This window comes from Platalea leucorodia, assembly GCF_965183815.1.
Source record: "Platalea leucorodia genome assembly, contig: HAP1_HAP1_SCAFFOLD_527, whole genome shotgun sequence".
NCBI lineage: Eukaryota > Metazoa > Chordata > Aves > Pelecaniformes > Threskiornithidae > Platalea > Platalea leucorodia.
This window is the reverse complement of record NW_028121073.1, coordinates 19,724-31,963: the sequence shown is the minus strand read 5'-3', so window position 1 is coordinate 31,963 and position 12,240 is coordinate 19,724. Positions and strand designations below refer to the sequence as shown.

The 12,240-nt window shown below is 69.3% G+C and overlaps 1 protein-coding gene across 1 annotated transcript; it reads right to left on the bottom strand.

Annotated features, from left to right (window-relative positions):
• Window positions 1-3,015: 3,015 nt before the first annotated feature.
• Window positions 3,016-10,282, bottom strand: RASIP1 (Ras interacting protein 1; the record flags this gene model as incomplete). Its single annotated transcript, XM_082339199.1, has 10 exons — window positions 10,204-10,282; window positions 9,894-10,040; window positions 9,215-9,813; window positions 8,767-9,116; window positions 7,255-7,929; window positions 6,276-6,313; window positions 5,556-5,704; window positions 5,363-5,472; window positions 5,043-5,283; window positions 3,016-3,255 (listed from the first exon to the last, which is right to left on the bottom strand). Coding segments are annotated over exons 2-10 (2,536 nt in total), but the record flags the coding sequence as incomplete, so codon positions are not given.
• Between the last annotated feature and the right edge of the window lie 1,958 nt (window positions 10,283-12,240).

Sequence of the window (12,240 nt, the reverse complement as noted above, 5' to 3'; positions counted from 1 at the left end):
TCCCCAGTGTCCCCACGTCCCCCACGCTGTCCCCATGGCGTCCCTTGTCCTTGCTGTGTCCCCATATCCCTACGCCGTGTCCCCACGCCCCTTCCCAGTGTCCCCACGTCCCCAGTCCTTCTCATGTCCCCATCGTGTCCCCATGTCCCCACACCCCCTTTCATTGTCCCTATACCCCCACGGTGTCCCCATGTCCCCACCACGTCCCTGCGCCATGTCCCCACGCCCCTCCCCAGTGTCCCCGTGTCCCCACGTCCCCCCAAACCCTTCCCAGCGTCCCCACGACGTCCCTCGTCCTTGTCGTGTCCCCACAACCCTTCCCAGTGTCCCCACGTCCCCACTACGACGTCCCTTGTCCTTGTTGTGTCCCCACACCCCTTCCCAGCGTCCCCACGACGTCCCTTGTCCTTGTCGTATCCCCACACCCCTTCCCAGTGTCCCCATGTCCCCACTACGATGTCCCTTGTCCTTGCCGTGTCCCCAAGGTGTCCCCACACCCCTTCCAGTGTCCCCTTACCTTCGCCATGTCCCCACGTCCCCCCAAACCCCTTCCCAGCGTCCCCACGCCCCTCCCCAGTGTCCCCACGACGTCCCTTGTCCTTGTCGTGTCCCCACGTCCCCACACTGTCCCCATGGCGTCCCTTGTCCTTGCTGTGTCCCCATATCCCTACGCTGTGTCCCCACGCCCCTTCCCATTGTCCCAGTGTCCCCACTACAACGTCCCTTGTCCTTGTCACGTCCCCATCGTGTCCCCACGCCCCTTCCCATTGTCCCCACGTCCCCCACTACGTCCCTTGTCCTTGCTATGTCCCCCAAGGTGTCCCCACGCCCCTTCCCAGTGTCCCACGTCCCCACTACGACGTCCCTTGTCCTTGTCATGTCCCCATTGTGTCCGCACACCCCTTCCCAGTGTCCCCACGTCCCCACTATGTCCCTTGCCACGTCCCCAAACCCCTTCCCAGTGTCCCCATGTCCCCACTACGACGTCTCTTGTCCTTGCCGTGTCCCCCAAGGTGTCCCCACACCTCTTCCCAGTGTCCCCTTACCCTCGCCGTGTCCCCACGTCCCCCCACACCCCTTCCCAGTGTCCCCTTACCCTCGCCGTGTCCCCACGTCCCCCCACACCCCTTCCCAGTGTCCCCTTACCCTCGCCGTGTCCCCACGTCCCCCCAAACCCCTTCCCAGTGTCCCCATGACGCCCCTTGTCCTTGCTGTGTCCCCACACCCCTTCCCAGTGTCCCCATGTCCCCACTACGTCCCTCGTCCTTCTCATGTCCCCATCGTGTCCCCATGTCCCCACACGCCCTTTCATTGTCCCTATACCCCCACGGTGTCCCCATGTCCCCACCACGTCCCTGTGCCACATCCCCACGCCCCTCCCCAGTGTCCCCACGTCCCCCCAAACCCCTTCCCAGCGTCCCCACGACGTCCCTTGTCCTTGTCGTGTCCCCACAACCCTTCCCAGTGTCCCCACGTCCCCACTGCGACGTCCCTTGTCCTTGTCGTGTCCCCATTGTGTCCCCACACTCCTTTCCAGTGTCCCCATGTCCCCACTACGACATCCCTTGTCCTTGTTGTGTCCCCAGATGTCCCCACGCCCCTTCCCAGTGTCCTCTCACCCTCGCCGTGTCCCCACGTCCCCCAAACCCCTTCCCAGCGTCCCCACGACGTCCCTTGTCCCTGCTGTGTCCCCACGCTCCTTCCCAGTGTCCCCACGTCCCCACTACGACGTCCCTTGTCCTTGTCATGTCCCCATTGTGTCCCCACGCCCCTCCCCAGTGTCCCCACGACGTCCCTTGTCCTTGTCGTGTCCCCACACCCCTCCCCAGTGTCCCCATGTCCCCACGCTGTCCCCATGGCGTCCCTTGTCCTTGCTGCGTCCCCATATCCCTACGCCGTGTCCCCACGCCCCTTCCCATTGTCCCCACTACGTCCCTTGTCCTTGTCATGTCCCCATTGTGTCCCCACGCCCCTTCCCAGTGTCCCCATGTCCCCACTATGTCCCTTGCCACATCCCCAAACCCCTTCCCAGTGTCCCCATGTCCCCACTACGACGTCCCTTGTCCTTGTCGTGTCCCCATTGTGTCCCTGTGTCCCCACGCTGTCCCCACGTCCCCCCAAACCCCTTCCCAGCATCCCCACTATGTCCCTTGCCATGTCCCCACGTCCCCACTACGATGTCCCTTGCCCTTGTCATGTCCCCAAGGTGTCCCCACGCCCCTTCCCAGTGTCCCAGTGTCCCCACTACGATGTCCCTTGTCCTTGTCACGTCCCCAAGGTGTCCCCACGCCCCTTCCCAGTGTCCCAGTGTCCCCACTACGATGTCCCTTGTCCTTGTCGTGTCCCCAAGGTGTCCCCACGCCCCTTCCCAGTGTCCCAGCGTCCCCACTACGATGTCCCTTGTCCTTGTCGTGTCCCCACACCCCTTCCCAGTGTCCCCACGACGTCCCTTGTCCTTGTCATGTCCCCCCATCCCTTCCCAGTGTCCCAGTGTCCCCACTACGACGTCCCTTGCCCTTGTCATGTCCCCACACCCCTTCCCAGTGTCCCCTCACCCTCGCCGTGTCCCCATGGCACCCCAAACCCCTTCCCAGCGTCCCCACTATGTCCCTTGCCATGTCCCCACGTCCCCACTACGATGTCCCTTGTCCTTGTCATGTCCCCAAGGTGTCCCCACGCCCCTTCCCAGTGTCCCAGTGTCCCAGTGTCCCCACTACGATGTCCCTTGTCCTTGTCGTGTCCCCACACCCCTTCCCAGTGTCCCCACAATGTCCCTTGTCCTTGTCATGTCCCCCCATCCCTTCCCAGTGTCCCAGTGTCCCCACTACGATGTCCCTTGCCCTTGTCACGTCCCCAAGGTGTCCCCACGCCCCTTCCCAGTGTCCCCATGTCCCCACTACGACATCCCTTGCCCTTGTCATGTCCCCACGCCCCTTCCCAGTGTCCCCTCACCCTCGCCGTGTCCCCACGTCCCCCCAAACCCCTTCCCAGCGTCCCCACGCCGCCGCCCCTTGCCCTTGCCGCCTCCCCCCCGGTGCCCCCGCGCCCCCGCGCCCTCCCCGCCGCGTCCCCCCGCCCCCACCTTGCTGAGGCAGCTGCGGGGGGTGCAGAGCAGGTTGGCGGTGGCCGAGAGCTTGCGGAAGAACTCGCCGGCGATGTCGCCCAGCCCCAGCCCCGTCAGCCAGTCCAGCACCAGGTCCAGGTTGGTGCGGATCCGCACCGCCCGCCACCACTGGAAGAAGGGGCCGGCGCTGCCTGCGGGGGGGGGGGAACGGGGGGGGGGGGGGTGTCAGGGTGCTGCCTGCACCCCTGCCTGCGCCCCCTGCCTGCACCCCCTGCCCGCCCTTCCTGCTCGAGGAAGCAGGCAGCTTCCTGCAGCTTCCCAGTGCGGACAATGGGAGGAAACTGGGGGTGATGGGGAAGGGGGGGGGGGGGGGGGGTGAAGGGCAGCCCCAGGGTCTGGGATGGGGGACGGGGGGCATGGGGGGGCGGACCCCCAGCGCTGCCCCACGGCGGGGCAGGGACACGTGGGGACACCCCACAGCCCCACGGAGCACCAGGGACCCACTGACACCCCCCAGCCCCCCAGCACCGCCCCCCTAAGCACCAGGGACCCACTGACACCCCCCAGCCCCCCGGCGCTGCCCCCCAAAGCACCAGGGACCCACTGACACCCCCCAGCCCCCCAGAGCTGCCCCCCAAAGCACCAGGGACCCACTGACACCCCCCAGCCCCCCGGCGCTGCCCCCCAAAGCACCAGGGACCCACTGACACCCCCCAGCCCCCCAGAGCTGCCCCCCAAAGCACCAGGGACCCACTGACACCCCCCAGCCCCCCAGCGCCGCCCCCCAAAGCACCAGGGACCCACTGACACCCCCCAGCCCCCCAGAGCTGCCCCCCAAAGCACCAGGGACCCACACCCCCACCCCCCAGCCCCACGGAGCACCAGGGACCCACTGACACCCCCCAGCCCCCCGGCGCCACCCCCCTAAGCACCAGGGACCCACAGACACCCCCCCAGCGCCGCCCCCCAAAGCACCAGGGACCCACTGACACCCCCCAGTCCCCCAGAGCTGCCCCCCAAAGCACCAGGGACCCACTGACACCCCCCAGCCCCCCGGCGCCGCGCCCCAAAGCACCAGGGACCCACTGACACCCCCCAGTCCCCCAGAGCTGCCCCCCAAAGCACCAGGGACCCACTGACACCCCCCAGCCCCCTGGCGCTGCCCCCCAAAGCACCAGGGACCCACACCCCCACCCCCCAGCCCCCCCAAGAGCACCAGGGACCCACTGACACCCCCCAGCCCCCCGGCGCTGCCCCCCAAAGCACCAGGGACCCACTGACACCCCCCAGTCCCCCAGAGCTGCCCCCCAAAGCACCAGGGACCCACTGACGCCCCCCAGCCCCCCAGCGCCGCCCCCCAAAGCACCAGGGACCCACACCCCCACCCCACAGCCCCCCCAAGAGCACCAGGGACCCACAGACACCCCCCCAGTGCCGCCCCCCAAAGCACCAGGAACCCACAGACACCCCCCCAGCGCCACCCCCCAAAGCACCAGGGACCCACTGACGCCCCCCAGCCCCCTGGCGCCGCCCCCCAAAGCACCAGGGACCCACTGACGCCCCCCAGCCCCCTGGTGCCGCCCCCCAAAGCACCAGGAACCCACAGACACCCCCCCAGAGCTGCCCCCCAAAGCACCAGGGACCCACTGACACCCCCCAGCCCCCCAGCACCGCCCCCCAAAGCACCAGGGACCCACACCCCCACCCCACAGCCCCCCCAAGAGCACCAGGGACCCACAGACACCCCCCCAGCGCCGCCCCCCAAAGCACCAGGGACCCACTGACGCCCCCCAGCGCTGCCCCCCAAAGCACCAGGGACCCACAGACACCCCCCCAGCGCCGCCCCCCAAAGCACCAGGGACCCACAGACACCCCCCCAGCGCCACCCCCCAAAGCACCAGGGACCCACAGACACCCCCCCAGCGCCACCCCCCAAAGCACCAGGGACCCACTGATGCCCCCCGGCGCCGCCCCCCACCTTTCTCCATCAGGGTGTTGAAGAGGGAGGCGTTGGAGAAGAAGAAGAGGTAGCCGAAGGTCTGGGAGACCAGGTCGGGGTGCAGCTGGCAGTCGCGCGTCAGCTCCAGCGCCGTCTGGTAGACGGCCAGGGTGGGACGGACGCCCTCGGGGACGCTGCCCAGATCCTGCGCGGCGCTGGGCTCCCCGCTGCCCGAGAAGGGGTTGCTCTCCAGGAGGGCGGGCAGGGCCGAGTAGAGGGTCTGCGGGAGGGGGTCTGGAAGTGAGGGGGGGGGTGCAGAGGGGGTCCGGGGGGGGGTTTTGGGGGGTCTGGGGGCTCACCTTGGTCAGGTAGTAGACGGACTGCTGGAAGGTGGACATGATCACCTCGTCCAGGACGCCCATGGCCTCGTCGCAGGTCTCCAGGTCGCCGGTCAGCTCCTGGCAGGGGCCTGGGGGGGCGGAGATGGGGGGGGGCGTCACCCCTAAAGGCGAGGGGGGCCCCCCCGCCCGCCCCGGGGGGCCGCGGGCTCACCCTCCAGCTCCAGCTCCTTCTCCAGCTCCAGGACGCGGCCCTGGGCCAGGTTGAGCAGCTCCATGGCGTTGGCCAGCCAGAGCATCAGGGGCCGCAGGTCGGCCGCCACCGCCTCCACGCTCAGCGCCGCGGGGGCCGCGTCCTGCTGGCTGCGGGGAAAGGGGGGGTCACCCCGCGGGACCCCCAGCGCCCGGGGGTGGCGGTGGGGAACCCCCCCCCAAATGGGCTGGTTTTGGGGTCCCCCCCAAAATGGGCTGGTTTTGGGGTCTTCCCCAAAAAGGGCTGGTTTTGGGCTACTCTCCCAATGAGCTGGCTTTGGGGTCCCCCCATCAGGGCTAATTTTAGGGTCCCTCCCCCAAAATGGGCCGGTTTTGGGGTCCCCTCCCAAATGGGCTGGTTTTGGGGTCCTCTCCCAATGAGCTGGCTTTGGGGTCCCCCCATCAGGGCTAATTTTAGGGTCCCTCCCCCAAAATGGGCCGGTTTTGGGGTCCCCTCCCAAATGGGCTGGTTTTGGGGTACTCTCCCAATGAGCTGGCTTTGGGGTCCCCCCATCAGGGCTAATTTTAGGGTTCCCCCCCCCAAAGTGGGCGGGTTTTGGGGTCCCCTCCCCACGGGCCGGTTTTGGGGACCCCCCCAAGGGTCCAGCTTTGGGGTCCAGCTCTGGGGGGAGGCACAGGGGTCCCCCCCGCCCCGGCCCGGGGGTTTTGGGGGGTCACTCACTTCTCCGGCTGCCGATCCCCGATCTCCTTGATCTTCTCCTGCCGGCAGAAACCCTTCAGCACCTCCGTGTCCCCCCGTGTCCCCCACGTCCCCATGTCCCCCCATATTCCCGTGTCCCCCCGTGTCCCCGTGTCCCCCATGTCCCCGTGTCCCCCCATATCCTCCTGTGTCCCCACATCCCCCGTGTCCCCCCATCCCCATATCTCCGTGTCCCCCCCATATCCCTGTGTCCCCCTGTGTCCCCACATCCCCCGTGTCCCCCCATCCCCATATCCCCGTGTCCCCCCATATCCCCGTGTCCCCCCATGTCCCCCCGTGTCCCCATGTCCCTGTGACCCCCCATGTCCTCCCGTGTCCCCCTGTCCTCGTGTCCCCCCGTGTCCCCACGTCCCCCCATATCCCCATGTCCCCACATCCCCCCGTGTCCCCCCATCCCCATATCCCCGTGTCCCCCCGTGTCCCCGTGTCCCCCATGCCCTCCCGTGTCCCCCTGTCCTCGTGTCCCCCCATATTCCCACGTCCCCCATGTCCTCCCGCGTCCCCCCATATCCCTGTGTCCCCACGTCCCCGTGTCCCCCCCATGTCCTCCCGTGTCCCCCTGTCCTCGTGTCCCCCCGTGTCCCCCCATATTCCCACGTCCCCCATGTCCTCCCGCGTCCCCCCATATCCCTGTGTCCCCACGTCCCCGTGTCCCCCCCATGTCCTCCCGTGTCCCCCTGTCCTCGTGTCCCCCCGTGTCCCCCCATATTCCCACGTCCCCCATGTCCTCCCGCGTCCCCCCATATCCCTGTGTCCCCACGTCCCCGTGTCCCCCCATGCCCTCCTGTGTCCCCCTGTCCCCATGTCCCCCCGTGTCCCCCCGTCCCCATATTCCCTTGTCCCCACATCCCCATATCCCCGTGTCCCCCCCCCGTCCCCCTGTCCCCCCCCGTCCCCCCCCCCGTCCCCCCCCCGTCGCCCCGCGCGCCCCCCTCGTTACCCAAACGGTCTCCTTCACCAGCAGAGCCACGCGGGAGAGCAGCGCGGGGAAGCGCTCGGGCGGGAAGGCGCGGGCGGCGTGTTCCAAACACAAGCCCAGGAGGAAAGCGGGGGCCAAGCCCCCGATCCCGGCTCCCGTCCCGCATCCCTCCGGCAGCCGGACGATCTCCCGCAGCAGAACCTCCTCCTCCTGGGGCCGGTAGCGCAGCTCGGGCCGGGGGCTCTCCAGGCAGCTCCGCAGGGCCTCCTGCCGCTCCTGGGGCGAGCGCCCGCACCCCGGGCACCCCAGGGCCCCCGCCAAACCCGGGGAGCACCAGGCGGGGGGCAGCCAGGGGGGGCGCGGGGCCGGGGACCCCCCCGCCGCGCCCCGGGGGTCTTTATAGAGGAAGAGAAAGTGCTGGCCCAGCCCCAGCAGGTCGCCGGGGTGGAGGGGGGCTTGGCGCAAAAGGGGGGCTCCGTTGTGGGTGACGGGGGCCCCCCGAAACGGCCGGACGGTGGCGGGGGCGGGGGGGTCGGCCCCCGCCTCGGCCGCCCGCACCAGGCAGTGGCGGGGCAGGATGTCGGGGGCGTTGAGGAAGGTGTCGACGAGGCAGCCCCCCGGTTTTTCGGGGAGCCCCCGGCGTTCGGGGCGGCCGAAGACGTGCTGGGGTCGGGTCATCACGTAGATGACGAAGTCCTGCGGGGCGCGAGGGGGGGGGTGAGGGGGGGCAGGGAAATTGGGGGGGGCTTTGGGGAGCGAGGAAAGGGGGGGACAGGGAAGGGGGGGCAAGGAAAGGGGGGACAGGGAAAGGGGGGGCTTTGGGGGGTGAGGAAGGGGGGGCCAGGAAAAGGGGGGCAAGGAAAGGGGGGACAGGGAAAGGGGGGGCTTTGGGGGGCAAGGAAAGGGGGGGACAAGGAAAGGGGGGGACAAGGAAGGGGGGGAACAAGGAAGGGGGGGAACAAGGAAGGGGGGGCTTTGGAGGGCAAGGAAGGGGGGGGACAAGGAAAGGGGGGGCTTTGGGGGGTGAGGAAAGGGGGGGACAGGGAAAGGGGGGGCTTTGGGGGGCGAGGAAAGGGAGGGGGAATTTGGGGGGCAAGGAAAGGGGGGGACAAGGAAGGGGGGGATTGGGGGGCAAAGAAGGGGGCTCAAGGGGGGGAATTTGGGGGGCAAAGAAGGGGGGGACAAGGAAAGGGGGGGAATTTGGGGGTAAGGGGGGAATTTTGGGGGGCAAGGAAAGGGGGGAGACAAGGAAAGGGGGGGATTTTGGTGGGCAAAGAAGGGGGTACAAGGAAAGGGGGGGAATTTGAGGGGCAAGGAAAGGGGGGACTTTGGGGGGCGAGGAAAGGGAGGGGGCAACTTTGGGGGGCAAGGGGGCAACTTTGGGGGGCAAGGAAAGGAGAAGGGAGACTTGGGGGGGGGCGAGGAACCGAGGGGGAACTTTGGGGGGGTGAGAAAAGGGGGACACAGACTTGGGGGGAGCGAGGGAAGGGGGGGGGGGCAGGTTCTGGGGTCCCCCGCGCGCCCCCCGCTCACCTGCTTGCCGTAGCCCTGCAGCAGGAGGAAGTAGGGGTGCTGCTGGGGGGGCTGGATGAGGCACTGCGAGAGCTGCTCCAGGCCGGCGCCCTCCCCCGCCTCCTCCTCGCCCGCCGCCCCCTCCCCGGGGGGGGATTCGGGGGGCCCCTCGTCGGCGGGGGGGGTCCCGGCTTCGCCCCCTGCCACGCTCAGGACCGTTTTCCGTTCCCGGCGTCGTTTGGTGCTGAGGTTCATGTCGCTGATGCTGCGGCGCAGCGAGAGGTTGTCGGCGCGTTCTTTGGCGGGGGCCGGGCCCCCCGACGCCGCCCGCGAGCGGCTCTTCTGCAGCCGCCGCGTCGGAGCGTTGATCCCTGGCGAGACGGCGACAACCGCGGCGTCACCCGCCCGCCGCCGGCACCGGCGGCGCCGCGGAGGACGGGGCGGAGAGGGGGGGGGACGACACGCTCACCGGCGGTCTCGGCGTCCTCGCCCTCGCAGATGCGCTCTACCTCTTGCCGTCGCCGGATCTCGAAGCGCCGGGAGCAGCCGCTTTTCGGTTTCCAGACGTCCTGGAGCACCAAGGGCCGCTCGGCGTCGCCCACCGGCCGCAGGTGCTCCACCTGCCAAGCCCCCCCGGGACCCCCCGGCCGTCCCACCACGTCGCAGAGGACGTATTCTCCCGACGTTCCCTCTTCCGGAGCCAAACCGTAACGTTCCAAAGCTTCCCGCACCAGCTGCCGGGCGGTGGAGCGCGGCGTAGCCAAAACGCTCTTGTAGTTAGCCCCCCGGGAGATGTCCCCCCCGAAAATTTTGAGGATACCGGGGAGCTGGCGCTGGCCGGGGGGGTGTTCCCCCCCCACCAGGACCTCGGGTACCGGGTCCACCAGCTCCGCCAGCTTCTTCTCGCTGGCCCAACGCCCGCCGGAGCCGCTGGTGGCAGCGCCCGTCCCGGCGCCGCTGCGGTGGAAGAGGTTGGAGAGACGCTTGTGCCGCGAGGGTTTGGTTTTGCCGGGAGGACGCAGCTCCACCGTCTCGCTGCCGCGGCTGGCCGTGTCCGAGGAGTTCGATCTGCAGGCGGGGAGGGGGGGTTACGGGGGGGGGCGGCGGGGTTGGGGGGCGCGGGGATGGAGAACGGGGGGGGTCCTCACCTGACGGAGCCGGCGCTGGGCCACCGGCGGCTCATCTTGGCCAGGCGTTTCTTGGGGGAGTTGATCCAGAGGCCGACGGGGAAGTGGAGTTTCCCGAAGCGGGGGCTCCCCTCCTTGCGATCCTCCGGGAACATGGCGACGGTGTTCCTGCGGGGACATCGGGGACGTTGGGGACCCCGCCCGCCGCACCCCCAAACCCCATCACCCCCACGGGACGCCCCGGGGGGAAGCGTCCCCCCCGCCCAGGGCTCGCCCCCCGCCAGGCGGCGGAGCCGGGACCCCTCCCTCGCCCCCAAATCACGGCCGTTACCGACTCCCGCGGGTGCTCGGTCCCGGCAGCGGTTTTCCCCCCACCCCGGCTCAGCGCCGCAGCCCCATGTCCCACGTCCCCCCCTTTGTCTCGCTGCCTCCGGCGCGGTCACTGAGCGGCGATTTCCCTTCGCGGCGCTGAGACAGGGGGGACAGGAAAGGGCGAGCCAGGCCAGGAAACCGGGATGGGGGGGCCGGGCCGGGGCGGGGGCGTGGAGGGAAGCGGGGCCACGGTGGGACGGGCGCAGAGCGGGGGCACGGCTGAGGGCAGCGGCCCGGGATTTTGGGGGGCTGTAAAGAAGGGGGGCTGAGGTGGGGGTCCCCAGCCCCGCTAGGGTGGGGGGTGGCCACCCCCAGCCCCACCCCGAGGGACTCAAAGACCCGAGCGACCCCGTCCTTCGCCGTCGGAGGCCTGACGGTGGGGTCAGGGCCAGCACCAGGTGCCTCTGCCCCCCAAACCTTGGCTGAACCCCAGCGTGGGGCACCCTGCACCCCGCTCCCCGCAGCCGCAGGCCCCCAGGACTCACCTCCATCCCGGCAGCCGCTGCTGGGGGGTCTGGTTGGCGCTGGGGTGGGGCAAAGGAGGCTGCTAGGTGCCAGTGCCGGGGTCCCCTCCTGTCTGCGTCCCTGTGGGGAAGGAAGCGCTCAGCTGAGCCCACCCCGGCCCTGCTCGTGGCTGGCACCGGCCCTGTCCCCACGGGTGACCCGGCAGGGGACAAGCTGGCCCAGCCTCACCGCTGGGGAGCGAGGGACGGGACGAGGAGGACGATGCCTCCTCACAAGGGCCCCCTAAACCCAACCTCCCCCCTCACAGGGTCCCTCCCGGAGCCAGGCTTCGCCCCAGACCCCCGCTCCCCATCCCCCCAGGCTGGCCCCGTCCCCCCGCGACCGCCCAGGGTGGCCCCATCCCCTTCTCCCTACCCCCAGGGCGGCCCCGGCCCCCTCCCCGGCCCCCAAGGGCGGCTCCATCCCCTCACGGCCGCCCGGAGCCCGCCCCGGGCCGGGAGCCCTCACCGCCGCCGCCGCCGCCATCGCGCCTTCCCGCCCTCACAGCCGGACCCGCCCACTCCACCCCTCCCAGGGCTCCCATTGGCTGAGCCCTTCCCGCCTCGGCTTGCGCGACCAATGAGAGCACGGAGCGCGCCCGCGCGCCGCTCCCCCGCGTGGTTGTTGGGAGCAACGGGCTCGCGCAGGGAGGGGGGGAAAGGGCAGTTTCGGCGGGAAGAGTGGCAGCCAATCAGAACGCGCAGGCGCGTGGCCACGCCCACACAGGAGCCGCCGCTCCTCAGAGCCCCGCCCCGGCCCCGCCCCTCAGCGCCCCCGGAGCCCCCAAATCCCCCCAAACCGCCCCAAAATCCGCCCAAACCGGTCCCAAATCCCCCCCAAAACCCCAAATCCCCCAAAACCGCCCCCAAATCCCCCCAAACCAGTCCCAAATCCCCCCAAACCGCCCCAAAATCCGCCCAAAAACCCCAAATCCCCCCAAACCGCCCCAAAATCCCCCCAAATCGGTCCCAAATCCCCCCAAAAAACCCAAATCCCCCCAAACCGCCCCCAAATCCCCCCAAACCAGTCCCAAATCCCCCCAAACCGCCCCAAAATCCGCCCAAAAACCCCAAATCCCCCCAAACCGCCCCCAAATCCCCCCAAATCGGTCCCAAATCCCCCCAAAAAACCCAAATCCTCCAAAACCGCCCCCAAATCCCCCCAAACCGGTCCCAAATCTCCCCAAAACCCCCAAATCGTCCAAAACCGCCCCAAAATCCCCCCAAAGCGGTCCCAAATCCCCCCAAAACCCCCAAATCGTCCAAAACCGCCCCAAAATCCCCCCAAAGCGGTCCCAAATCCCCTCAAAACCCCCAAATCGTCCAAAACCGCCCCAAAATCCCACCAAATCAGTCCCAAATCCCCCCCAAAACCCCAAATCCCCCAAAACCGCCCCCAAATCCCCCCAAACCGCCCCAAAATCCCCCCAAATCAGTCCCAAATCCCCCCAAAAACCCCAAATCCCCCAAAACTGCCCCCAAATCCCCCCAAA